Below are 26,299 nucleotides of genomic sequence, written 5' to 3'. Positions count from 1 at the left end.
CACTAGAAAAAACCTATGTTTTAAGATGCCTGCCCTCTTCCCAAATTTAGGCTGCATCTGAGTGTGGAAAGGCTCCTGGTATAACAAAACGCTAATGCAAATCTAGTTGCTGCAGCCTTGTAGTACTGCCTTACCTAGAGGCTGCAGTGATTCATGCAGGTGTCACAGAGCTTCCCCACAACATGCCCCTTTCTTTACATGCCTCTAGATTCCTTCTAGGTCCAGGATGGCCCTGAGGAAACTAATTCTCCACCCCCCACCCTGTCCCAATCTGGTCAGTAAAGAACTCTTCCCATAAAAACGTTTTATAGCCATTTAACAGTGCTCTTGCAGTATTTTTACCTTGCAAAAAGAGCCAGGGCACAGAAAGGATCTCAACATTTGTTTAGTGTTGAAATGAGCATTTCCTTCAGTGTCTTTTTCATCATTCTCCTTCATTTATCTCTCTGCCTCATGAAATCTCCATTTTTCTTTTTCCTCTCTCTTACTGAGGTCTCTCAAATTCTTTTGCTGCTTCTCTGCTTGAGTTACTATCTCTAGAGCTCCATAAATGGTCTTGAAGTGCAATACACACAAGAGATACTAAGTTCAATTAGGCGCTGAGCTGTAAAAGGAAAACTGCTTTGACTCACAATAGTGAACTCCTGCATTGGGCTTATGTGTTGCCAAGCTGCTACCAAAACAGTTGAAAGTCCCACCTGTAAGATGGTAAAGTTCTCCAGCACACTGTTCATCATATACTTCTCAGGAAGGTGCTTGAGTTTATGAATGAAGTTTATCATGTATTCGCAGAGAGGGGAACGGTGAATGCGATAGGAATAGTGTCCATTTTCATAGCGTGCATACTCTGTCTGCAATGCAAAACACAAAAGGGGCACATGGGGTTATGTTGTCACATTAGTAACAGAAAGGGATTCAGAATAGAAAAATTACAGTGGCACTTCTAACTAATTTTACTAACAGTAACTACAGTACTTGGTACCAAGGTCGGTTCCCTTGAGAGCGCCAATTTCTTCAGTTTGATTTCTTTTTTTTTTTTTTAAGAACAGTGGGTTCCAGCTTACAAGCAGCAAATGTCAAGGAGCTGTGAAAGGTAACTAAGAGGAACAGACCAATTGTCACCTATACTAAGGTCAGTATCTCTACTGGAAAAACATTAGGAATGAATATACTGAAAAAATTCCTTTAGCAAGGCCAGGAAGCTCCCAGTAATGATGGTAAACACACGCTCAGGATGCCTTACAGCTGAAAAAGATGAAAGCCTTTTGGTACCTGAGAGAGAAAACACAGTATCTCTGCTCCTCCCCTTGGGAGAGGGTCTGACCGATCTTAAAGAGATGGATTGTTTTGTTCACAATCACATCTTAGCTCCTGTATATTTCATGTTCCTTTAAATAGAAGCTGAAGCAAGACTCTATCATTTCACAGCAGATCCCTAAAAGCCTGTTACTCCTTTCACCCCAGGAGCTTGGTCTCCGTTCCTGAGCACCATGACACCTTCCTTTGGCCCATCTATCCCATCTGCAAATACTTAACCGGACCTCAGGCATGTCTGTCATGTTACTGGAAACGGGTCTTGGGAAGGATATAGCTTGAACTGACTGCTGACATGAGAGCACCTGGTGTTCTGCACATAGCTGCTTCTCCTACATCAAAGGGTTCCTTGGGAAAGAAAGCAGCAGGATGCATGTCAAAGCAGCTCTCAGCAAATGAGTGTGGTATCAGAAAGAACTTCTTCAATGCCAGATATATGCATAATTTTGCAGCATAAGCGGTAAGTGTACAAGCTCTTAAGTCTCATAAAACCACAAGACTACAGTCTGTAAATTATTATAGTCTATTAATTAATAGCTATAGTCTATAAATGATCTGTTTAAAAACACTAATGAGAGTGAGGTGTTGCCTCTTTGTTTCCACCTTTCTGCAGTTCAAAACAAGGGTCTGTTTCCTAGTTTTCCTTTGCTTCCCCTAAGAAACCAGAGAATCACCAGAGTTAAGAGTCTTATATATTTGCATATCTTCAGAAACTGAGATTTAAGGGAAAAATAACAAAAAATAACAAACACTCCCAGACCTTCAAGGAACTCCTGAGACAAGGTCACGTTGCAGACTGGAGCGATCTTACACCTGTATGTCTCAGAAATCATAATCTATGGCATCCATCTCTCTGACAAGAAGCATGGGATATATTTTATCTTGAGATATATGCAGGATGCAAATATTTGAAGTAAAAAAACAGCAACCAGGGAGAACCTTGCACCCAGGTGCCTGCTTCTTACCTCTACTTTCTCTACCACCTGCTTTCCAAAGGAACACACTTTGGTGGAACACGTAATGACCATGTTTTCTGGGCTCTCATATTGGCTGGAAACACCATAGAAAGACCTAGATTCATCTTCAATATTGGTATTCAAATCAGCCTGCCAAAAAAAAGGGGGGGCAAATAGATGGTTATCAATAGATAGTTGTGGCATTTTTTCACCGTTACCTTACACAGCCAAGATAGTTAAGTATTGGAGTGTCCCAAGCTCCTTAAGCAGATCAGTGTGCATCAGAAAATGGTGGTGGGGATTTGCATACACACTGGAATATCCTCAACATTAAAAACATATGACACAGCTTGCTCACAAAGCATGTGCAGAGCAGAAAGGAGGGTACTGCAGAGACAGAGCAGTGCAACACACAGGCGTGACTGGGATGCCTCACTAAGGAAGGAAAATAAGGGAAAAGCAACAGTAATAAAGTGTTTCTCCCTTAGGTATGTGTGTAGGTAAGGGAAAAGAGATAGCAGAGAAAAGGACTGTGTGAGTACACACACACACACACATATTAGGCTCAGGTACTGTGATATAAAGAATGCAAATAGACAGAATGCAATAAGGAATGTAGGTTGCTGATGGATCTAGCTCAGTTCCACCTGAATGCAAACCCATCTCCATTAGCAGCCACGGTTTTCAAACGTGGGTGCATCAGGTTGGCCAACCGAAGCCTCCTACTGGGACCTAACTCCTAAAAATCCTGGCTGTCTGAAGCTTCCACCAGGGGTCATTCAAGCCACAGTTATGAAAAGAAGAGGTGGTTCCCTTAAGCTCTGGAAATACAAGAGGGGGTGTGGGAACGCCCAGCTCAGCTTTCTTACTTTCAAAACTGAAAGGGTAGAGCTTCTCTGTGCTCCAAAAGCCCAGGTTCTAGTTTATATCAGTATAAAAGCAAGAATCAGTTCCCACAGGTTACTTCAGACTATTTTATTCTTCCAGATGAACTCAGGGAAAGAGGAAATTGAAGAGAGTGTGTTCCTGCTACAGTGGATACAGTGTGAATAGGACAGCATTACATGCCATTCTAGCATGCTTTTCTTAGCCAATGTCAGTGAAGGGTTTTTCTATCTGAGATCTAGAGCAGCACTTAGGGCAAGCAATGCTAGCACTGGAATAGGATCACCACAATAAAGAATGCCCCCCTTTCTCTGCCATGCAAAATACCCATCTCTTCTCTGCCATGAGATAATGCTGTTCACAAAAGGTTTAAGTCAATCTAGAAAGTGCCAGTCAAGCTTTCTCCCCATTTGCAGACACGTGAGCTTGCTGCTGCCTTTGTGCCACTACAAAAGTTGAGGACACAAAGACAGCAGCATGAGGGACGGACGTAGCTTTCACTCTGCTCACAGGGCTCTTAATGGAGAGCATAACAGCACAAAACTTGGAAACGACAGCTAGAGGAAGACTGGAAGCTTGTACATTGTCATGACCACCTAAATAACTGTAATGAAGTGTTCGGCTCCAATGGTTTGTCTACACTGGAAGAGCATATATGGGCAAATCCAGGCTAGCTTTACCTGGTAGCTCATAACAGACTTCATCATAATTCAGGATGCCAAGTGAATTATTATGATCACGCTGAAGACCTTGATATCAAATAACTACAGTTATACAACTACTTTCTTTGTACCACAAATGCACCTGTATTACAGAATAGCAGTGCTACTCTATTCTGGTCCAGGTTTTACTGAGTTACTGTAATACTCATTTCCATGTCAATGCAACTAACTGTATTGTATATTTCACCCACACTCCAACTTTCTGAATAAAGATTAATGCCTTCCCTTCACCAAAGAGGAACTAGACTAAGTCCTTTGCAATATTTTTCAGCTATTTCCCTTGGGAGCGATAAACACGATGCATGGACCCGATTCCGCTTTTCCAAAAAAATTGTCCCATGGGGTCAAAAAGAACAAAGGGTCAAGGCTACAGAGGCTTGGTCAGACCACTGCTACATAAACATAGCAAAGGCTCTCACTGCAGAACCAGACAAACATTTTCAGGGTCTCATTAGTAAAGTTAAGGTTACATTCTTCTTAAGACTTACTGGGAAATTAAAAGATAAATGCAGTCAATGTGAGGCAAAGCAGAAAGGTGCTAGTTCCACTTCATGAGAAAAGCTTTACTAGCACTAAGAAGCCACTTTAGGTGCCTCCACAATTTGACAAGTCTTCCATCAATTTCACAGCTAATTAACATCTAATTAATCCACATTGAACTATTTGGTAATAGGAAAAAATATGGTAATACTATTTGAATTAAAGGGTCATCAGCATTCACCGACATTACGTACAGTCAGATTCCTGGAAGTCCTGTTGCAGTGAAGCAATGGGATCATGTTGGAACTCCCTGACATTTACACAGCACCTTTTCTTCTAAAGCTTGTCCCATATTATGGGCTGGGACCATCAGACAGGGTGATGAGTCATCAAGAGCTGTGTACCCACTTCCTGTCATCTCTGAAAATCTCAGATCATAAACATACATATATGGAATATCAGCAACTCTGGGGAATGACATTAGCAGCTTGCTGAGGGCTCCAGTTCATGTTTTACAGGACAATGGAGCTTCAGCACCTCAGACACTCACTGCTGGCCTTACAGCTTATTTACTTATGGTTCCCACTCTCTCAAGGAAGGTACTGGGATGTATTCAATTTGCTGTGCAAGCTCAACACAGATGACACACTTATCCATAGCTTGCCTGATGACTTCCAAATATGCTGAAACTATAATCACTGAGGTCTGTGATACAGCACATCAGAGATCTACGTATTACATGCAAGACTGGACCTACCTGCTTTGGGGGAAACACCTGAGATTTTCTCCTTTACAGAAAAGTAAGTAGAACTTTTAAATACCTACAAGACATGATTTCTAGATGGAAGAGAAGGGATTTGTTCAGGGAAAAGCGCAGTATCCCTCAGTAAGTTAGTATTACTTTCTATTTTTTTAAATCTTTGGTGATCTGAGTCTTAGCAATTGAAAACAACTCTGATGAGCTTGAATATATCACGTAACTTCTGCAACCCCAAGAAAGAACTACAGAAAAGCTAGCACTGTGCACTGTCCTAACCACATATTAAACCAAGATTTTTGTCTGTTCTTTGGTGGGAGTGAGTTTCACAACTAATTACTGAGAAAGGCCTCATTCCCAAAAGTTCTTTGAAACTCTTCACAAAGGGAAATGTGGCCTTTGAGACTCAGCCTTCAGTTTAACTGAGGCTTTGAAAAGCAATGATTAGACAAGAGTTCAGGTGGCATTAAATGCCATAAGAAACAATAGCTTGCTGATATCTTGCACACAGGTTCCACGTGGTCAAGAGAAAGGTGTATGCTGAACAATTTTTTAAACTTGAGCCACTGCAGGTTCAGCCTCCAAAAAACTGGGAAGAGCTCCCAATTTAGCCAAAGGTAGCCTTGCTAGCAGTATGGGGAGCTGTGACTTAGCTGGCCCAGCAGAACTGTGCTATTCTGACATCCAGCAGATAGACTCCACAGCAATTCAGTCTTTCAATCTGCTTTTTGCTGCCAACAGCCTCTCTACTGTTGAACACTGTGGGGAATAACTCTGATGAAAGAAGGGTTATTGGCAGAATTCCCTTACATAGGGCAGCAACTGGAGGTGATGGCAGCAGAAATTAGTGTGTGCAAAGATCATAAAAATCTCTATTGCTAGCTGCTGCCTTGTTTGTTGCCTCTGAAGGAGTACCAAGGACAGAATGGACTTGGGAACTGAACTGCCATCTCCTTACTCTCCAAGCAGTTTCTGCCAGGTCAGGATTGAAGACATACAGTGGGTAAGGCAGGGTGCCAAGGGGAATTTGCACTGCTGCTGCTTTGACAAGATTTGCTTGCGACAGGAGAGAAGCGAAGTGGAGGACATCAGTCTCCAGGCCACCTCTTCAGCACCTTACACAAAAGTATAATATATTTAGCTGAAAGAAAACACTCAAGTGTTTTGACTGGTTCAGTTTGCGTATCACCGAGAAGAAATTCCTACATATATTGGCAGGACAGCTCTCCCAAGAAATTCCCCCAATCCACCCTTCTGCAGATGGCTGCTCTGTACAAAGTACTGCCTGTCCTGAATTCCTGGTTTGTCATTTTCCTTCTGTCCTCCATCCAGAGTCTCACAGCTACTGAAAGTTTCAAGATGCAAGTGCACCATTCTAACGTGCAAAGCCCTGAAAACGCCTCTTGCCCAAACTATTAATAATGATGCGTATAGGAGGCGTTCATGGGGAGAGGCAAGTAACAGGTGGTAGAGATAATATTACACTGGAAAAGAGCAGAGCTGCCACTGCCCATGTGTTGGGAGGCTAATGTCTCACATTAATTGTCATGTGCTAGAATGCACTTGGAGCACAGAGAAATGTCACAGAGATGTCACACACAACCTGTCAGTCCAAGTCCAAGAGTTAGTTCATTGTACCAAATTCCCAATGCCAAATTCAAGGAAGAATTGCAAACACTGCTTTTGTTTCAAAGTAATCAACTTTTAACTCTTAGCTATTGTATAAATAACTTAAATACCAACAGGAACAAACATGAACATCCCTTTCTCAGTCATATTAGATCCTAAGTGTTACCAGAGATGTCAAGAAACCCCAACCCTGGTGTTTAGAGTTAGGTTTCTGGTGCACAACAGATCATCTGGTATATTCAATGCTTAGTGTAGCAATGGCAGGTTCATGCCCCATGTTCTTCAAGCCTAAAACTGCATATATACAAATGCAACTTATTCAATCCTTATGGTTTTAAAGTCTTTGTCACCTGCAACCACAACTTTAGTTCAGAACCTTTGAGAAATCATTCATAACTTCGTGTCTCAAAACACCCCTTCCGGTTATTTAATTCTATTCACCAAGTTTAAGGTTATCAGTAATTTGCCTTTGGATAATACTTTTATCCTAAAGTGATTATATAAATTCAACAGTGTAGTAGTTGCTTTATTCAATGCTTCTTTGAACATCAATAGCATATTTATATAGTTGTCCAGAGCTATCAGGAAGCAAAATTAAAAAGCACCCTAGCACATACTGCTACAATTATAAAAATGCAGTGGGATATAAATTTTCTGCTGAAATCTATTTTTCTGCTGTTAATCTTTTTAAAATCAAATTGCCATACCTGTGGAAAGTGTGGAAAGTGTTTATTTATTTATTTACTTCCTTAAAGGTTTAGAAACTTCCATTCAACCAATGACTTCATTTGTAAACTTCGTTTATTTCTAAGTGACAACTTGTAATGTTGCCACCAATAAAACCCAATGTTAACTCCAGATGGGATGCAACAATGCAAGAGTACCAAAAAAAAGAATCGAAAAGTCAAAATATTAAATCAAGGCCAGAAATATTACTCTCCTTACAAGTGTAGAATTGCAGAGCCTCACAACATCATGTACACATTGGAGTAAAGGTCTTTCAAATCCTGTGTCACATCTCTTTATGCAAGCTAAATTCCAGGGAGTTGATGCCCTCTGAACAGACACCTCACATGGGTCCAGAAAGAGTCCAACTTAATGACATCCATGTAAATCTTTCAAAAGCCTGATATAGGTTGGTCTGACATGAAGCATAGGTCACATTTATCCTTCTGATACTGAAAAACAAATTATCACAATCCCCAAACCAAATCAAAAAAGCTGAAAAGCACACTGTCAGTTTTGATAAATAAAATCACAATCACACCAGACCACAATTTCATTATGATTTCTTTCTCTTCAAGTCAAGGAATTCAAAGTGTTTTATTCTCTCCCTATGTAACATCTCCCTCTAAGCTCTTCCTTTTGGTTCTTGAAACTTCTGAAGCACAAAAGGCAATCACTACCTTTCAAAGGGTACCCTGCCAAAAGATATGCTTCTCAGTAAGGTGCTGCTGTCTTTCCCAGCCAGAACAGAGCTGATCTTTCACCGTCTGTTTTGACCTTCCCAAGCAGGCCTTGTTGTACTTTGACAGAGGCTAATCCCATGAGAGGCCCAACTCAGTAGCACACAGTCTGCAGATAGCAAAATTATGTGTCTCCAAGAATCATCAGGAACCAATGCTCTAGGCACAGATACTTGAGCAGCAGACTCTCAGCAACATTCTCCAACTCATTTCTGGAAAGGCTAGGCTTGGGACAGCTGGGAAGTTACACATCAAGGCACTTAAGTTAATTCTTCTTCCTGAAAGCACCAGTTAGGAGGCTTTCTAGCACCAGTTTATACGTAGAGTATGAGACATGAAAGCTTATTTCTCAATCATCTCACTCCTGACCTGAGGATTATAAATGGTAAACTTATAATATATCCTGAATTTTAAGTGATAAACTCAAGGTGAAAGGCTCCAAACCCCATTACACATTCCCTCAGCCATCTAGCGTCCAACTGCCCCAAGAAGCTACTATTTTTAATTTTGTAATACTTATGATAATATCGGTCACCAAAGCCATTTTGTTAGTACCCTGAAGCTTTGCAAATTTCAGCTAAACCACAAATATCCAAATTGAGTGAGTAAGCTTCTGCCAGGCTGATTTCTTCCAACTTACCAGAAGTCATTTCAGTAATATATTATCAGCATAATCCAATTTCATTATGTCTCTTATCTTTTGTCTGTCCTAGTGCCAGCAGTAAACATGCATCTGTAAATTATTAGTACTTGGATAACACAAAATGCAGCTAATGAGACAGGAGAAGAGATGGAAAAATATTGCCTCTGACTCAGAAGTTACACAACACTGAGAGAAGTGAACATATATGAGTATGCAAAGAATAATTTCCTCTGAATTCTTTACTTATACATAAATTAAAAATCTAATGGGCCCAAGTCACCACTACCAAACAAAATCTCCAGATAGTAGTCAAGAACAGCTCTAAAGATGACAATGTGAAAGATATATCTTGCTGCAGGCCAGAAAGTGTGCCTTGTGCAGCCAAGGAAAGATCTCCAGTGACAGTCATGGCTGTATTAATTTGCCTGCACAGGGAAAAATGTGTTGGGAGGCACAGCTAAGGAGGTCACTGCCTTTAAAGTGGGAAATTCACAGCAAATGGGTACCCTACAAAGGGTCCTTCTCTTACCCAGAATTTGACAAGGAAGAAGGCATTAGCTGGCCCCCTTTCAAAGAGCTCCTTCAGGCCCCCTTTTTTCTCAGGGAACTTGTCATAGATCTGCCGGATATCCACTGCCTCGAGGTAGGGGTCATTGTAGCTGGGGCTTGATTGCCCAATGTGCACAAACAGGTGTTTGTTATACTGCAAAAAGAGGAAAAACATGGATTTAAGGAGTTGTTCAGTACTTTTCAGTACATACTGAACATTGATTGTTCTTCACAGAAGACTACTGGAAGCCAGTGAAGATTTGATAACGTTTTCTAAAAGGAAGAAGAAATTAACAGAAATATCTCTGCTAATACCAGCTCATGCTGTTCTTTCCTTCCTATCAATACATTCACGCTTCTCTGAAGCATCATTGTTGGCTTTTTTCTTCCTATACTCACTCCTAAACCACTGCCTCATGCTACTGCTATGTAGTCTGAAATAACCTGAGATACAGAGTGTTTCCTGTGACAGGTCACTCGGTAAAACATCAATGTTCCTGTCATATGAAGAGCCTGAAATTCCACAGCAAGGTACCAGCCAAATAATATTACCTTTTCTGAACTTTCCTATCTCAGCCCATCACCAAAGTGCATCTCAAGATGCAGTACCTCAAGGATAAGTGAGACAGGAAAATCTTACTACTTCTGTTTTATAGGTGGCACCGTAGAAACCCATTAATGCAAATTCATCCCAGTTGCCCCTAGATTTAAGTTCCTAGCACAGCAGAGAAATACGTGGCTTTATGTGATCTTACCATCATCTGATTTTGGGTTCTATATTGGAATATTTCTTACAAGGCTGAACAGGACAGCTAGAACAGCCCAGCAGGGGGTCTTATGACCTCAGTGCCTTGAGCTCTGGTATGTGAACACCCTGATCCTGGAGAGGGAGACCAGAAGCATATTGCACAGAGCTGGCTCTATCACTATCCTCTAAAAGAAGGATTTGTGGTGTTTCCCAAAGATGGCTTTCTATTCTCTGAAGAGCAATGAAGCAAGTATTTCCATAGACATAGAGTAGTGCAACAAATCCATGATGAGATGAACAGGAGTTACTTGAACACCAAAAATTAATGAGAGGTGGAAGTCAGGTGTATTTCTTACTGTATCTTGGTCTTGTTGTTGTTCCAAGAATGCAGAGAATTCTAACATCCAAAGTTTGGAGCTAGCAACTCTTCGTCCTTGCCAAGCTGGTGCTGATGGGGAAGGCGAGAGGCCGGTAGGAGACTCAAACCCTAAGCACACAGGATTTATATAACAAAATTTAGAAAGAGAAAAGTCAGTAATAGCTTTCCAGTAGAGCACCTGATATCAAAGCTGACTCATCACATTTTCTTATGACTTCATTCATCATGCAAAAATATCATTCGCAAGGTCTACCTGTGCTCTAAATGGCTGCTCAGTTACCCTCTGCTAAGACAGCACTATCAGGGTAGGTAATGACGTAAAAGATAATCTACCTGAGTTTTGACATCAGAGAAAAGATGTTCAGTAATTTTAAAAGGACCTAGATTGAGCCCTAAAGAAGCAGTGAAATAAACTGCTTAGTAACAAAATGAAGTGCCACCATTAACCTTTTAAGATGAGGAAGCTAAGAAGGAAAAGACATCTGTTATTCCACTTAATAAGAAATTAGGAAGGCAATCATGTTGTGATGGAGAAAAGTGTTCTAGAACATGCAGTGTGGTGGAAGAGCAATAAACTTCTATATTCTGCTGAGCCAGGAAGAAAAAAAACCAACACAAGCAACATGAAGTAAGAAAAAATGTTTTGTAAAATAAAACAATATTAAAAAGCTTCAGCTCATTGAAATGTTGTAATAGGTAATTTTTTAAATTAATTTTCAGACTTTTTAAAGTGTTGGCTGTTTTTGGAGCTGGAATATGATTTCAAAGGTACTACATTTCCTTACCTACCTGGTAATGGAAGTGGAGGCTGTACAGCATAAGGTTGTTGAGAAAAAGGTTTCACACTACAGAAGTACACAAAGAGAGGCAGTTAATTAAAGAAACAAACAAATAAACAAACCAACAAAAATATTCTTGACCAGCTGTTTGCACAGATTAGATCAAGTATTTCTTCTGAAGGAGAAAGTGGCATAAATGTCTTTTGGAAATTATCCTTCTGTGTTGGCAAACGAGGGTCATGGAAAAAGACTCAAAAAACAGTAAGCAACCAGGACTAGACTAATTAAGATTTCCCTGCAGGTGTACAACAGTGTCTCCCACCAGATTTGTTTTCCTGAGATCCTTTTATCAGCCTCTTAATATGCTGGTGCCCACTGACTTATCCTTTCCTTTCAACTACAAATAGTTTTAAATTTATGCAGGTGGATATAGTTCTGGGCTGGATGTCTCTCAGACCCAAATTTAGAGATATTCAACATCAACAGAACTGAAGCTAGCATTCAAGACAGCTCAGCTTCATTTTTTTACACTACTGCAAGGAAAATGAAGATCTGGAGACATCATCTGACAGCAGGGTGGCAGATACATCAGCCTCTAAAAGACCTTCTCACACTGATGCTTCCCCGTTCACTTTCTAGCTTAAGGTATAAAACCTACTTTTTATTTCTCCTAGGATGGCTTCCATTCTTTTACTAGACATTTTCCCCACAAGATATTTTTATAGTATCTGTTTCCTGATTTGCTCCACAAGCATTAGCAGTAGTACCACGATAGGAAAAGAACATACACCCTTTCAGCTGCTTGTCCTTTAATTTTGCCTAAATTGCTCCTGGTAGGTTATGTGATAAAAGGTGTGCCTCCACACAAACAAAGGAGCACAGGGAAACAACAGCAGACAGAGCAACCTGAATAACATTCTGACCACTACACTCAGGGCCATTACTAGTGAATCATCACTCCATCCAAGGCTCATCTTCAGCTGTGAAACCTACCCAGTGAGCCAGCTGGGCAGTCTCACAAACCTTATACACTGAGATGGGTTACTGCCTGGATGGTATGGGACACATTAGGAATGCAAAGGAAAAGCAGTTTGGGATTGCACAAGATTTGCTATGGGGATGTTTAGGGAGAATATGCCAATAAAAGGTTGTCTGTGCATGCCCCACACCTTGTCAGTGCAGTCTTTCCTATTGTGTCACTAAAGTCTATTCCTAACTGTCTCAGATCCACAGTCAAGGCATCTGCCTTACTACATTATCTTAGCATTTTATAGAACTTGCAATAGCTAATGGTGTTCCTCAGGCAGCAGAGAAAGCAGCAGAACCATCTGCTTTGGATGCTCACACGAAGGAATACTTACTCTTGGGAAGATCCAGCTTGGCCTGTCAAGGCTCCTTGCCAAAACTGCAAGAGAACAACATATAGACAAAAGTCACCGCTCTTAGGAAAGACATAAAAAGCAAGGCTTGCTCCTTTCTGAGGAACTGCAAGCTCCCAGACTTTTAAATATGTGACTGAGCTGTACCTCTTCTTCCTACATTCCTGGTTTCATTCTTAGGGAGGTACTGACTCACTTTTGTTTTCTTTCTACACACTACTACTGTTGACATGCAAGAAACTGATAGTGGGCTTCAATGTTAAATATTATATATGGACCTTGTGTCTCCATCTCTAAAGCTCTAGTGATACTCACTCTGTTGAAAGGGCCATTTTCCCCAGGAGAGCTGGAAAGTATTTCAGCAGAAACCAATGCCCAGCAAAAGCACACTAGGCCCAACTCATAGTTTAGGGGATGTCGACAGGCCTCCTCCATTAAAGATTTTATGTAATGGCCGTCTGTTTGTAATCTAAGCACTCAGGATGAGCTTGGGAATTATAATCTTGAGAAAGGGTCAGGATGGCCTAAACTGTTTTAATTCAACAAGATTCTGTACTAAGAAAGTGATAAAGACACCTAAAAACATTTCAGGCAGATAAAAATCCAAAGGAACTTATTGTTCTTTCACTTGTATCATTAAAAAACATATATAGTGAAACCTTACCGTTTTACATCAGTGTGAGCAAAGAATCAGACCCAAACTGTTGAAGCCATATAACAGATTTATTTTACACAGACAATGCCTTCTGGCCCATTCTGTCTGATGTTCTCAGGATTTTCCTGAGCAGGTCCCAACACCCTTTCAAATACTCAAATGTCTTCAGCCAAACTCCACTAAAACACTGATTCACTCACCCCAGAAACAGCAGGGTAAGCTGGTCGTGGGAGACCAGGCAAGGCCATTTTACTATGGAAGGCAGTTGCAGAGATAATCTGGGCAGATGACATTGTAGCCATACTCTGCATGGCTTTATCTTTAGCTGCCTGATCCTATGGAGAAGAGCAGAAACCAAAAAACCAGTTACTATAATGATTGACAAACTGCCTGCTCAAATGCTGTATAACCAGGATTGTCATCAGCTTCTTTGCAGAAAACAAGCATCTCTGAAAACCTGGGCAGCAAATTCACCAATAACTGTCCTAAGAACACTTCAAATCATGTAAGTCTTTCATTCTTTACTATAGCTTCATATGTGAATTATCATCCTTTCTGAAATGCTGTTTAAAGACTGCTGAGCATTTATCCATTCTGTAGCTTTCAGCCACATAGCTGAAAAGTTTTGTTGTGGAAAGTACAATTCTAGTTCACTCTCGTGTTTTAATAATTGGTGAGAATACTCAATGAGAAAGACTCTTTATTATCAATTTAAAAAAAATCCCTCTAAACACAAGCTCACAAAAAGAGAACGTCATTATCACTGCAAAAGACTACTTTAATTTGGGACTGCATTAGTATCAGGTAGAGTTGATAATTTTATTCCCATCCCCACAGAAACTTGAAACCTTAATAATCTCCATAGCACATATGCAAGGCAAGGACATTCCCTTTTTTATTTTAACAGGACTCTGGATTTACACACACTTTTATATGCAATTACAGTGCAACCACTAGTGAGTGATGTATGTATAAAACAAATAGTATTCTTCATATCTTCTTCCAAGGAATAAATAGACAAACAGAAGCACATCCCCAAATTCTGCCTTTCCTTCTCCATTACCTACAATTAATCTTTATCCTTCAAACACTCAACGTTTATCTGTGACACTGTAATTACAATGGCACAGAAGAATTCACAGCTTGTAGAAACTGCTGAAAGAGGTACACTCTTGCTGTCTTTTCCAGGAATTCTCACTTCCCACTTGCATTCATTGAACTACATTAAGTTCTCACCCTTGGCTCTCCATTCTCTCTAACCTCTCCAATCTATCTAAAATTTTCTAAAGTTTAAAGTCCAGGGATTCCAATGCATCAAACACAAAAAACATTATGTGGAGGAGGCATAAAAACCGCTCAAGAATAAATGCTAATGTTCAAGTGGAATGGTCAGTAGGAATGGGCAAAACTTATGTATCTTTTTTTTTTAGAGCATCTGTTACTTCTGTTAGCACTATTCAAGTGAATGAAAGGAAAACATTTTAATTGCTGAGAAAGTTCCTAGTGTTCTCCAAAGCTATAGGAAAGTTTTTCAGAATCCAGTTTAAATGATGCTTTAGGGAATAATTCAAGGATTACCTACATTTTTTTAAGGGAAATTATTATTTTCTAGGGACTTTTTTCATAACGTACATCAGGACTATTTCCCAGTTGCTATTTATTTCCTTCCCTTACTTGCTCACTGGAAAAATTGCCTACCTGACATTATACATGGGTTATGGGAAAGATGCATTTACTTGTGGAGATATTAAAGTTAAAAGGAAAAAACTAAGCAGGGAAAATATTTTACCTATTAATCCCTGTTGTGTTTTTCTGTTTTGTTAAAATACCTGACAAACTGCTGGAAAGAGTATGTTTTTGTAAAGGACATCTTCTTTCTGTTTCAGCTAACAATTCTGTATATTCATTTCACATGTTTCCAAGAAAAAAAACAAAACCAAACAAAAATCCAAACAAACAAACAAATCAGTAAAAACTTTTACCAAACATTTTCAATGTTTGTATTTTCTTCTTGACAACAATAATAATATCACCATACCACCACAATTTCCCACTTTTTCCTTAGTACAGGTGATATGTATTAGCCACCTAGGGCATGGAAAAACTACTGAATTCAGGGAACAGATTTTTCTTCAAGCTTTACCGTATTTTCCATCTCTATCTGTTATAGACACTGCACACTTAAAAAAAAGACACCCCAATTTGTGTGGAGACAGAAGTATTATAGAAATTGCTCTGAAAAGTCATCACATAGCTGCTCCGATCTCTAGGATATAAATATGAAAACTTGTATGAAAAGTGAACAGTGACAGAACACACAGCTATCAGCAGGAACTTGGAAGAAGGGCAGCATCTTTCATGATTTCATTTCCTTGCTCTATGGAAATGACCAGCAAAGGTAAAAAAGTAAATGAGTCAAATCGGTGCTACCGACTTGCCTCTGCAGGCGGAAAGGAACAGTCTGGTATTGGGGAAGGGTTCACTGCAGGCAGCTGGGCAGAGCTCACAGCATGGCCTGGGTGGTGTAAAAGGACAACAGCCAATGGCTCCATGGAGCTCCCTGAGACACCTTCGTTCCCTGAGAACAAAACCAGCCGGCTCCTGTGCGCTAAGTGGAAAACAGGCTCGGCTGACTGGCTTTTCAATCATGCCAAATCCCAGAGCTGTGACACACAAGGAACAGAATCAAGGTTACAGATATAAGCAGCACTAAAGCTTTTAACACCCTGGGCAGCTGTTGCTTCCTACTCGCTCTAACTTGCCTCTCAAGCAGGCCTCCACCTGAATTGACCACTTAACAGCACCACAGGTCTCAAGCTTAGGCAGCCCTACCTAGGTGCACTGAATTAGATAGTTGTAATTTGTGGCTCCTTCTCTTTATCAGAGCAGCTGGAAACACAGCAGGCTAATAACAGACATAGCACAGTTTTCTAAAATGTGGCTGGGGATGGGATGGGGGGGTGCAGTCATGGCTTAGAGGTAATCACTGCTTGCAAAAGAGTTGCATGCACTTCAGCACCGGTCAAGACTGAGCGCCAACAGTTCACTCACAGGACAATCTGTTTCCACTAGTGCTCAGAAAGGAATTGCCCAGGCAGCCAAGAGGAAGCACATACTAAAGCCATCCACTCAACAGTCAGGGTTGGAATGGGCTGTCAAGATCATTGCCACCTGAAGCACTGAAAATCAGGGAAGGTAACACCCTTCCAGATTACTAATTGCCATACCGAATAGAAAGGTCAGCATTCACCTTTCTTCTCTGGCTGTCTTAGTGAAACATAACAAGGCCCAGACATCACATCCTGCTCAGCAAGACCCTTCTGGATAGTTCACACTCTAACGGGGTACACTTGTGCAATTGTCACACATACACTTGACCTTCTCAATATTTCTGGCAATTCAGTCTGAGCACACAAACCATCTCCCTGCATCAAATGTGAGTGGAAATAAATGTCAAGAGGTATCAGTTCATTAGTGTGATCTCAGAGCTTTTCCTATAGAAATGAAAACACAGATTTTCTGGAGCAAGTAGTCAACCATTTTCTTTCTCATTAGCCCAGGCCTCTTCAAATCAGGTCTGAATTAATCAAGGGGTAAAGTCTATTCAGCTGGCATCACTTTAACTGAGAAGATCCCAGCTGGCTTATTGCTTCCTCTCAATGGACAGCTCCACACCATTACCTCTAGCAGAGGTGGAACAGGTGCTGTAGGAACTATAAGGCTACCTTTTCCAAAGGTCACCACACCACCAAGGACTGGCTACCAGTCAGCATTTGTAACTAGAAACTCCTCCTTCTCAGGTAAACACTCTTTACATACTCTTAAGTCTAAGGGTCTTTCAGACTTAGATGACAACAGCACAAACTGGAGATAGAAATAAGACACATGAAATTTAAAAAGTTATTGTTTCTCTATTCTTTAAATAGAATTGCTCCAGACGTCATTGAGCTTCAACAATAATGAATGTTTGCATAACACTTCCTGGGAAGTACCTTTTCCTCTCCAGCTTACTACAGTTCACTGACTAATCTCATGCATTTTTAAGGGAATGGCTGACTTGGGGGGCTTGTGTGATATGTTAAAGAATACCCATCTTACCTTGAGCTTGGCTTGGATCTCTCTAGCTTTCCGCCTTGCCAGGACCTGGATGTGACTAGATACCTGCATTGAAAGACAAAATCCATTTTCATTCCAGAGGAACACTTAGTAGCTTCTTGTAGAAGTGAACATACTTAAGGCACCTTGTGAAATAGGAAGTTATTTAGGGTTGGAAGGAGAAGTTACCTTCAGAAGTGCCATGAAATGGGGTGGAGGGTGGAGGGACAGAAAAGATGGGCCATTTAACGCCTTTTTCAGTTCAAATGGCTTTATCAAGCCAGAGACCTCCTCCAAAAAAAAAACCTCATCCTTAAAACCAGGGACTGGGAGTTCTGATCTTTTTGTTTCCCAGTCTTGGCCTCCTCTTGGGAGAAGAGAAACCTCTGCTGCTATATAATGACTCTTATAACTTCTCCATATCTAATGTGGGCTGAAACAAATCATAGAATTATTTAGGTTGGAAGGAACTTCTGAATGTCAGCAACCAGCCCCCTACCCAAAGCAGGTCTATGTTGCTCAATGCTTTGTCCAGCATAGCCTGGGCTGTCACTCCCAAATCACAAAGATTCCTCTTTTTCATCTTGTGCAACAAGTATTTTCAAAATCAGCATTGCTGAGGGTCTGTCTGGGCTGAACAAAGAGTCTTCATGTAGAGAACCACTGATGTTCATTGAAACATTCACTAGCAGACCAAGGAAATAAAATTACACACTGTTTAGCAGTAGAAAGAAAATTGTGGATCACTATGTGGTTGGGAGACATGAGCGTTATAATCCAATTGTAAAATGCCTGAGCTGACTCTTCCCACCACTCTCGTTAACCAGTTCAGGACAAAAACCTCTTTCCAGCAAAGCCAGAAATGAACAACAAGTGAACAGTAAGGGGTTTGCTCTCATTAGCCCTCATAATCTCTAGTATTCCAAAGAAGCTAATGCTTACAGGGAAAACTGTGCACTTACCTGTTTCCTTGTGCGTGTTTTCCCTGTTCTCAGCTTAATATAGCGGGCAATCAACTCATTTCGGCCTGAAACAGAGAAAAAATGCAAACACAAGTTTAGAAAGCTATGACCCCAGTGAAAAAGATAGATAATTCCATTGTATATCTATAGAGATCAGCACTGGGATGATTCTCTGTCACATTATTTTCTTTCTTAGAAAGGAACTTATTAGTTCACATGGCAGAAGTTTGAGTTTTATGAGCAGTCTCCCGCAACATCCTTATGGGCAAATTGACAAAGTATGGGCTAGATAATTGGACAAGGAGGTGGACTGACAATTGGCTGAACAGATGAGGTCCTGCTTGACAACAAGCTGACAATGAGCCAGCAATGCACTCTTATGGGCAAATCCCAGTTTGCATAGGAAGATTGTTACCAACAGGTCAAGGGATTTGATTCTTCTCTACTCAGCACTGTTGAGGTACAATCTGCAATACTCTGTCCAGTTCTGGTCTCCTCAGCATGAGAAAGATGTGGACATACTGGAGCGAGTCCAGCAAAAATTTTAAAGAGACTGGAGCATCTTTCATATAAGGAAAGGCCGGGAGAACTGGGTCTGTTCAGCCTGGAGAAGACTGAGGGGCAGCTTTTAATCAATGCATGCAAGTACCCGGGATGGGAGGGAATAAAAGGAGAAAGTGAACTGCCCTCCTCTGAATAATGCCCAGTGATAGGAAAAGAACCAAATGGCACAAACTCAAACACATGAAATTCTGCCTAAAAACAAAAAAGAGGAAAAAAAAAAAAAAAAAAAGGAAAAACCCAATCTTTTTTTATTATAGTGGTGGTTAAACACTGGCACAGGCTGCCCAAAGAGGTTGCAGTCTCCATCCTAGAAGGATAGTCACAGCCTAGTGGACAGAATCCTGGGCAGCTGGCTGTATCTATCACTGCTTGAGCAGTACAGCCACACTAGGCCACCTGAAGAGATCCCTTCCAACCAAGATGAGTCTGTCATTTTGTGAATCTAAGTACAAGAAAATAAACAACAATGGGGGAGTACATGGAAACAGTTACACAGAATTTATCAGTGTAACATGATACAGTGAACTACAAGTGCTTTCTGGCTCTTGCAGGCAGACTATCCAGGTTCCATACACTGGCTCCCATGTATCAAATCTAAGCAGTCACACATTTTATTCTCTTCCTGGAGATGGAGGAATAAAGAACAGAAGCATAAAGGCAGCAGCTACACATCTGAACTCTAGACTGGTTCAAGGCAGAAAACATGACAGGAAGAACAGGCTCTGTAAATTAATACATTTGTGGTGACCACACTAGTAGCAATACAGTACCTCAATAAAAGTTGGGAGTGGGAACTGCAAGACTGTGAGACATTTTCATATGCCTGCAAGTGTTTGCAGAATGAAGCAGGAATGAACTGGGAAGCAAAGCCACAAGTATTGTGAAGTTTGTAACAAAATTATAAAACTCCAGTGTTGTCTATGAAAAGTTTATGGGTTGAACGGAGAACTTATACATTAGGACATCAGAGACATCAAAAAGCAAGCAGTGAAATCAAATGCAGTATTTATTCCAGTGGTTTAATATTCCATGGAAAAGTTGTCACTTGTTCTTATTCTAAACTCTTATTTCACTCAAACCTGAAAAAAATTATGCAAGGGAAGACTCTACACTGAAATTGACTGCTCAACCTTTTGGGGAAGGGCTGGCAAAGCTCCTAATTCCATCTGCTTCTGTAACAGAAGAATGCAAATGTCCATGACTGCATTTAAGCCATGACATGAAACATAACCAAAGCACACATAGGGACAGGAAAGCACTTTACATTTACAGATCTCAATGTTTTTCTAATGGTGTCATTACAGCAGCTCCTTATTCCTCTGGGAGAAGAAACAGGTCTGTAGTTGAGAACTCAGCTCCAGCGCCTGTATACACAAATTAGGAATTGTTTCTGTGCCAGAAACACAATGCCCAGCATGTAACCACTGACCTCTTCAGTTCCCACAGTTTCAGCATGAGCATGGTGACATGCCCAGGAGAGTCTGATGGCAGCAGATGTTATTATGCTACCTTCCACCTGGCTGCTCTTCCAACCCATGTAACCACTTGTACAAAGCCGAGACCAATTACTAGCAACACATATCCACACCACCTTACTCTACTGCCAACAATATTTATGGCTTTTCAAAGCCTCCATCTGTTAGACATGGATCCAAGTTGAGAGGTATGAAACAACTGAAGTGATTCTTCTCACACAGATGCCGGCATATATGAAATTTCAGAAGTATGGTTTGACACACATCAGAAGTGGGAAATGTGCAGAATAAAACAAGGTGTTCAAATGCTATTACCTAAAAAGAAAAAAGAACGAGAATTTTTGCACACCAAGAGGACCCTTTGAGGGGTAAGGGGAATGAGTTAGTGTAAGAGAGATGAAAAACTAGCCTTGAGAAGAAGTGGATATCAGAGAATTTCAGGCAAACTTTTAAACAGCGCATATCAGGCTATGGTGAAAATCTGAATATATGGGAACTCTCCAGACATTGGCTCAATTACAGGTCAGCCTTGAAAAACTAATTTCAATGGATTCTCAGTGAGATATAATAAGTGTTAAGGAGTAAATTTAGCTTTGTTGTGTTTCCATGAAAGTAAAAAAATCATACAGACTGAGCAGTCTGACAGAGCACTATTCTACTTCAGCAACAGAGGGCAGACGGAGTAATCTGTGTGAGAGGATGCCAATCACAGTCAATTCCAGCCATCCCCAAAACGGATGAAAATGACAATCAGTCCATTAGAACCTCAACCAGTCAGAGAAGCACAAGCTACCTTTGCTCAAATATATTTTGGAAAGGGCAAGAGCCAGTAGGGACATGAGACACACGAGGAGACACAAAAAGAAACACAAAAGGAGACATGAGGATGTATAGAAGGAAAAAATAAAAGATACGCAAAAAAGACAAAATTGGAGAAAAGGAGATGTGGTAGGGGACATTGCTGGGGATATGGCTGGAAAAGTCTTCTTGGAAAGATGTGCTCCATGACAGAAGTACTCTTTGAGGCAACTGTAGTGCCATGCCAGAGCAGACAGAATTCTGAAAGGACTGCAGCCCATTGAAAACCCATGCAGAAAAGAGGAGAAGCAAGAAACAAGGAGCACCAAAAGGGAAAAAGAACTAAATAAAACAAAAAAAAAGCAGGAACTAGCAGAAAGAAACCTTTATTTTATACAGTGATGCCAACCTTCTGCATCACCCAGCATCTAAAAGAATTAAAGAGAGACTAAGTGTTAAGAGAGGACAAAACAAGGGAAATAGGGTAGGAAGCAGGGAGCAGAAACAATAAACTGTATTCAAGCCCAGGAAAGTGGGAGGTGTTTCTGTAAGTGTGTATTTAAATGTCTGTCTTTGACAACATCAGCAAAAATTGCAAAGTTCTCTCAGGCCATGTACTTCACTGGAAAAGACTAGTGGGAGGGGAAAGTGTTGTACAAATTGCAGACATTAGATGCGAGTACAGAAATTCTCTAGAAGGAAACTCTCCACAGAGAGCATTTAATTGTAGATCCTCAAATTTTCCAGTTTTAGAATTCACTTCCCACTTGCTACCAATTCTCATACAGTCTTCCTCTTCCACAAGTGTGTCCTCAGTCAGAGAAAAACAGAAAAGTGGCAAGTTATATTAAGCTAATAAAGGTACTGGTAGCACACACAAACTACCACCCCCCCAAACCAATAAACAAACAGATCACTCTACAAAGACATTCATCACAGGGATTACTAAATATAGAACTACACAAATTGCCAAGCCCAATAAAATGCAACAAGAACGCATTAAATTACCATGAATCAAAACTGCAAGAGAAGCAAGTCCTAAATGTCTTTTGTTTTTCTCATCGGAAGTCAGATGCAAGCAGGTATTATGTGGCTGGAAGTCTGTAGGCTCACAGCCTCTGGAAAGCACTTTCTTTGTTTCACAACCCGGGCTGCAGGGTCAGCAACGACTCCTCACTTGGCTGGAACAGGCAGAGCTGTCATAAACCGTCAGATGGTTCATTTTTTAGAGCCATGTAAAGTGCCCCTCAGTAATCTGATCATATGTTGTGTTCTTAGAATAACTCCCGCTGAGGTCTGCCACGGTCACCAGAACCTGCCAACAGTTGTGACTCCTCTGTCGAAACCTCGCATTGGGTTTCACGGAGCTCTAGCCAACATACCAACTGCAGCACAGCACCTTTATCCTCCCTGTAGCCTTCCCCCTGGAAGCATGGCATGAAAAAAGTAGTAAAGAGATACTCTCTTATGTTCTTTGCCTCTCACTCCTAACAGATAAATTTCCAAGGGTATCAATTTGGCTCTCACTCTGTCTTACACTAAATCGCAAAATTATTTAGGAAAGAGTTGAGAAGTGAATAAGGAGGTTTTTGATTCTCCATTCTACACCTGTGCACCTTTCAGTATAACAGCAGACAAATGTCTTTCTGTAAGGAAAGGGGATAATCAAGGGAATTCCCATCACCATAGAAAGCATTTCCCAGTCCTACCTCGAAGTTTCATAATGACTTTCTGTTAGTAAAGGTATATTAGTTTCTCTGCCTCTTGCAAACAGTATCTCTTTAAGACTTTTACTTCCTCACACCTGTTGCCAAAGAAAGTAGAAGAACCAAAAGCCTCTCTTCTGTGACAGGTGAGAGCAAAGAACTTAGTGATTTCTGCAAAATCCTTTCAGCAGGAAACTGCCTGAAAGTATCTGTATCTTAGTAGATACTTTATCTTTTCTATATTTAAAGCACACATATGCAACTATCTGTAAGCAGTTCTTCAGGAGAACTACAGAAGCAACTATCCAGCTGTATCCAGTGAAAAGTTTATCAAAGTGAGGTCAAAAAAGCCATCTCAACTATCATTTCTATCTTTTTGTGTCACTTGATACTTCACAGGTAGTTAACTGTTAGTTACAATCAACATAAGCATAATGAACTGTGCTTCAGGCAAATAAATCTAGACAAAACAGGGAAGGTAAGGACACCTCATCTTTCCACCGAATATCAATGTTTCTCTATGCATACAAAGCAAAACTAACTGCCAACCAACTCTTACCAGAAGGACACTTAAGATAAAAGCAGTGTGTGGTTGGTTGCATGTGCATATGGGGCTATCTGGTCTGCCCCATCCATAACTCCCATGCACAGCCTTACTTTCTCTCTCTATCATTCCACTGCTTCCTCCTCCCATTTAGCTATGCTAAATGCCTTCCTGGGCATCAACTCTTCCAGAAATAGGGCTAGATGTGTCAGAAAACACATTTTTGTCTTTCTGATGGCTAATTTCATCTTTTCCTCAAGATGCACAGACAACTCTTACTGACAAAATTTAAGTTTAATCCTACCTTCATTAGATGTTCCCTTCATCACAAACCAACTTTTCTTACTAAAGCCTTGATGAGAAGATTTTGCTAGGTTCCTGTACTCAGAAGGTAATAAAAGAACTTAATATCCCATTATGACATCATACTGTGATCATCTTCCATGAAAGAGACCACAGAAAACCATTTCACTGCACTGGCCTATCTTATGAAGACATCTCTGAATCTACCAATGCAGAACTTCAGTGCTCAATAGTCAGGTTCGAGTTCCCATAGCAAAATTACACATACTAGTGAATTAATTTTATATTCAGCTGGGAAAAGCAAATTTCCTCACTCTGATCATTTATTCTATGCTTGAATTTGCTCAGGATTAACCTTTCACAAGAAGATTCTCTGAGTTTTTATGCAGTCCCTACAGTAAGGGATGAACAATCAAAGCAAGATGAGCCAGTACTTCTGAAAAATATCAACAGTCAGATCCCTGAAAACACAATACTGAAGTGATTAGTACCATCACATTGTCAGCTCTTCCCCAACACACCTATTTTCATCATTTGACTGTGCAAATTCTGAGCTCCTTCCTCTTCTAAAATGACAAAACTGAAGCTTCATTTGCTGGGCAGAATGTGCCAGTCAAGCCCTTCACATGGAGAAATGGCAGTCAGGTGTCTGTCTGAGATCTCTGTCATCTCTATCTGAGTCAGGTGATCTCTGTCTGAGATCATAAAACTCAGTTGTCTGACTTACCAACTCATCTAAAGACTGCAACCCTCTCTTGTCTAAAAGGCCTTTTGCTGAAAAGATTAGTATTTATTTCTCTCCTTTTTCAATGTATAACCTAAATTCACAGTCAGACACACAAGAAATGCTACTACCATTTAGAAACCGCTGTTTCTTGATGGTCATTTTAAGACACTTCACACAAGGGTGTATGGCTAAGAGATAACAATTACAGACCCCGCAGGTTTGGGGAAGCATCTTATTGGTTCCCAACAAGGAGTGGAGAAAAATGAGAAGTCAGTCACTGCAGGTGTACTTACAGCAACAAATTTTTCATGAGCAATACAATCTGAAGAGGTTTCCCACTCCTTAGCTGGTCATTCCTTCTCCATCAACTCCTGTGGGCAGCTGTACCAACTAAATGGAAGAAGGAGAGAGGGGGCAGAGAGGAAAGACTGGCAAGCACCACTCTAATTACCAATATCAAAAAATAAGCCTACCCACCCCCATTTGGGTTCTGTTGGTTTTGTTTGGTTTTCCCCCATCAGCCTATTTATAACTGGATTGGTGAACTAGTTCATTTTGTGGTCACATTTACCACAGCATTGGCACAACAGAGAGAACAGAGAAAGAATCAGTGCAGAACTTCTTAAACCAGTTTTACCACCAGAGAAACACCAGGAACTGTACTCCACCTAACCCTTACACTCATATAGGCTGGTAAAAAAATGGGCAAGGCACTTCCTGTGCTTGCATTATTTGTCTAAAGGCTAAACAGCGTTAAAGTGCCTTCTAATTACTGCCCCAAAGGCATATGGAGTTATTCCTTGTAAAGATGAACTTTAACTAAGGTACAACAATGTATGCAGGCAGCAATCCCTCCCCATCAGCCTAATAGGAAGCTCCAGGCTATGCAGCTCTTCACCACACCTCAATCTTTTAACAGTAGTTTCGAGTGCATAAATTGAATGTCCTCATCAGCTCAGTTTTCCCACATTATCACCTCAGGCCACAGAAAGTTAATCCATCCAATAAGTGCTCTTCTATCTACACAGTAAGGGCCGAAAAAGCAACAGAGCTCGGGCTTGTTGTGGTGCTTCCCAGAGTTAAGACTGAGAGAATCCTACTAAAAATGATTAGATTAAATTTGGCTGGGAAATCCCACAATCACACCAAAGCAGCTGCATATACTAATACAAGTCCTTCATATGCTAGAGTGTATTAGATAACACCTGAAAGAATCAATAACAATCCTACATGGAAAGGCATGTCAAACTAACAGCTTTCAGTCTCTTGGGACACCTGAGAATGACCACCTTATATAGGCACAAAGAACACTATTGCCTAGGTTCAGAGAAAATGACTGTTGAAGGCAGTACTGAAACCAATGTTTAACTGCAACAACATTCTCCGGTTCCCATTAGTCCCAAGTTCTACATTACAGACCTGGACATCTGCTAAATTCTTCCTTAGATCAATAGATGTCTTCTTCAGTAACTTCCAATAGCTGCAGGGCTTCTGAAAGCAACTCTCAACACTGCTTTGGTGATGTCTCCAAGGACAGCAAAAACTTCAGCACCTCTCCTCCTCCTGATTTTGTGGTCAGCTGATTCTGCCAGTACCAATAGTACAGAGTTTCTTGCAGATTTCTGCCCCAAGTTCTAATTTTATGCATGTGCCCAGATGACAGGCTGACCAAGTACTCAAAGCTTCAGCCATGACAGAAAGTGGAGCTTAAAGGGGTCTGTGAGATCTATGCAGATGTGCTGCATGACTAGCACAGACCGTGCAGTTCTCAAGGCATCTGGTCT

The 26,299-nt window shown here is 40.7% G+C and overlaps 1 protein-coding gene across 3 annotated transcripts in view; it reads right to left on the bottom strand.

The window, feature by feature from the left end:
- Positions 1–26,299, bottom strand: part of TEAD4 (TEA domain transcription factor 4) — a 51,789-nt gene that overhangs the window by 2,222 nt on the left and 23,268 nt on the right. For 2 of the 3 annotated variants that reach the window (XM_027634000.1, XM_027633990.1), the window contains exons 4-12: positions 18,399–18,463; positions 17,440–17,502; positions 13,542–13,676; positions 12,669–12,712; positions 11,318–11,373; positions 10,506–10,636; positions 9,382–9,555; positions 2,280–2,420; positions 699–851 (exon numbers count right to left, since the gene is read on the bottom strand). In XM_027634000.1, coding sequence (XP_027489801.1) covers positions 699–851; positions 2,280–2,420; positions 9,382–9,555; positions 10,506–10,636; positions 11,318–11,373; positions 12,669–12,712; positions 13,542–13,676; positions 17,440–17,502; positions 18,399–18,463 — 962 coding nt within the window. The remainder of the gene's footprint in view (positions 1–698; positions 852–2,279; positions 2,421–9,381; positions 9,556–10,505; positions 10,637–11,317; positions 11,374–12,668; positions 12,713–13,541; positions 13,677–17,439; positions 17,503–18,398; positions 18,464–26,299) is intronic. The other variant, XM_027634009.1, reaches the window with a different exon arrangement.

The sequence above is a fragment of the Corapipo altera genome, unplaced genomic scaffold, assembly GCF_003945725.1.
Source record: "Corapipo altera isolate COAL_440 unplaced genomic scaffold, ASM394572v1 0, whole genome shotgun sequence".
Taxonomy (NCBI): domain Eukaryota; kingdom Metazoa; phylum Chordata; class Aves; order Passeriformes; family Pipridae; genus Corapipo; species Corapipo altera.
The sequence above is the reverse complement of the archived record's forward strand: the minus strand, read 5'-3'. Positions and strand labels throughout refer to the sequence as shown.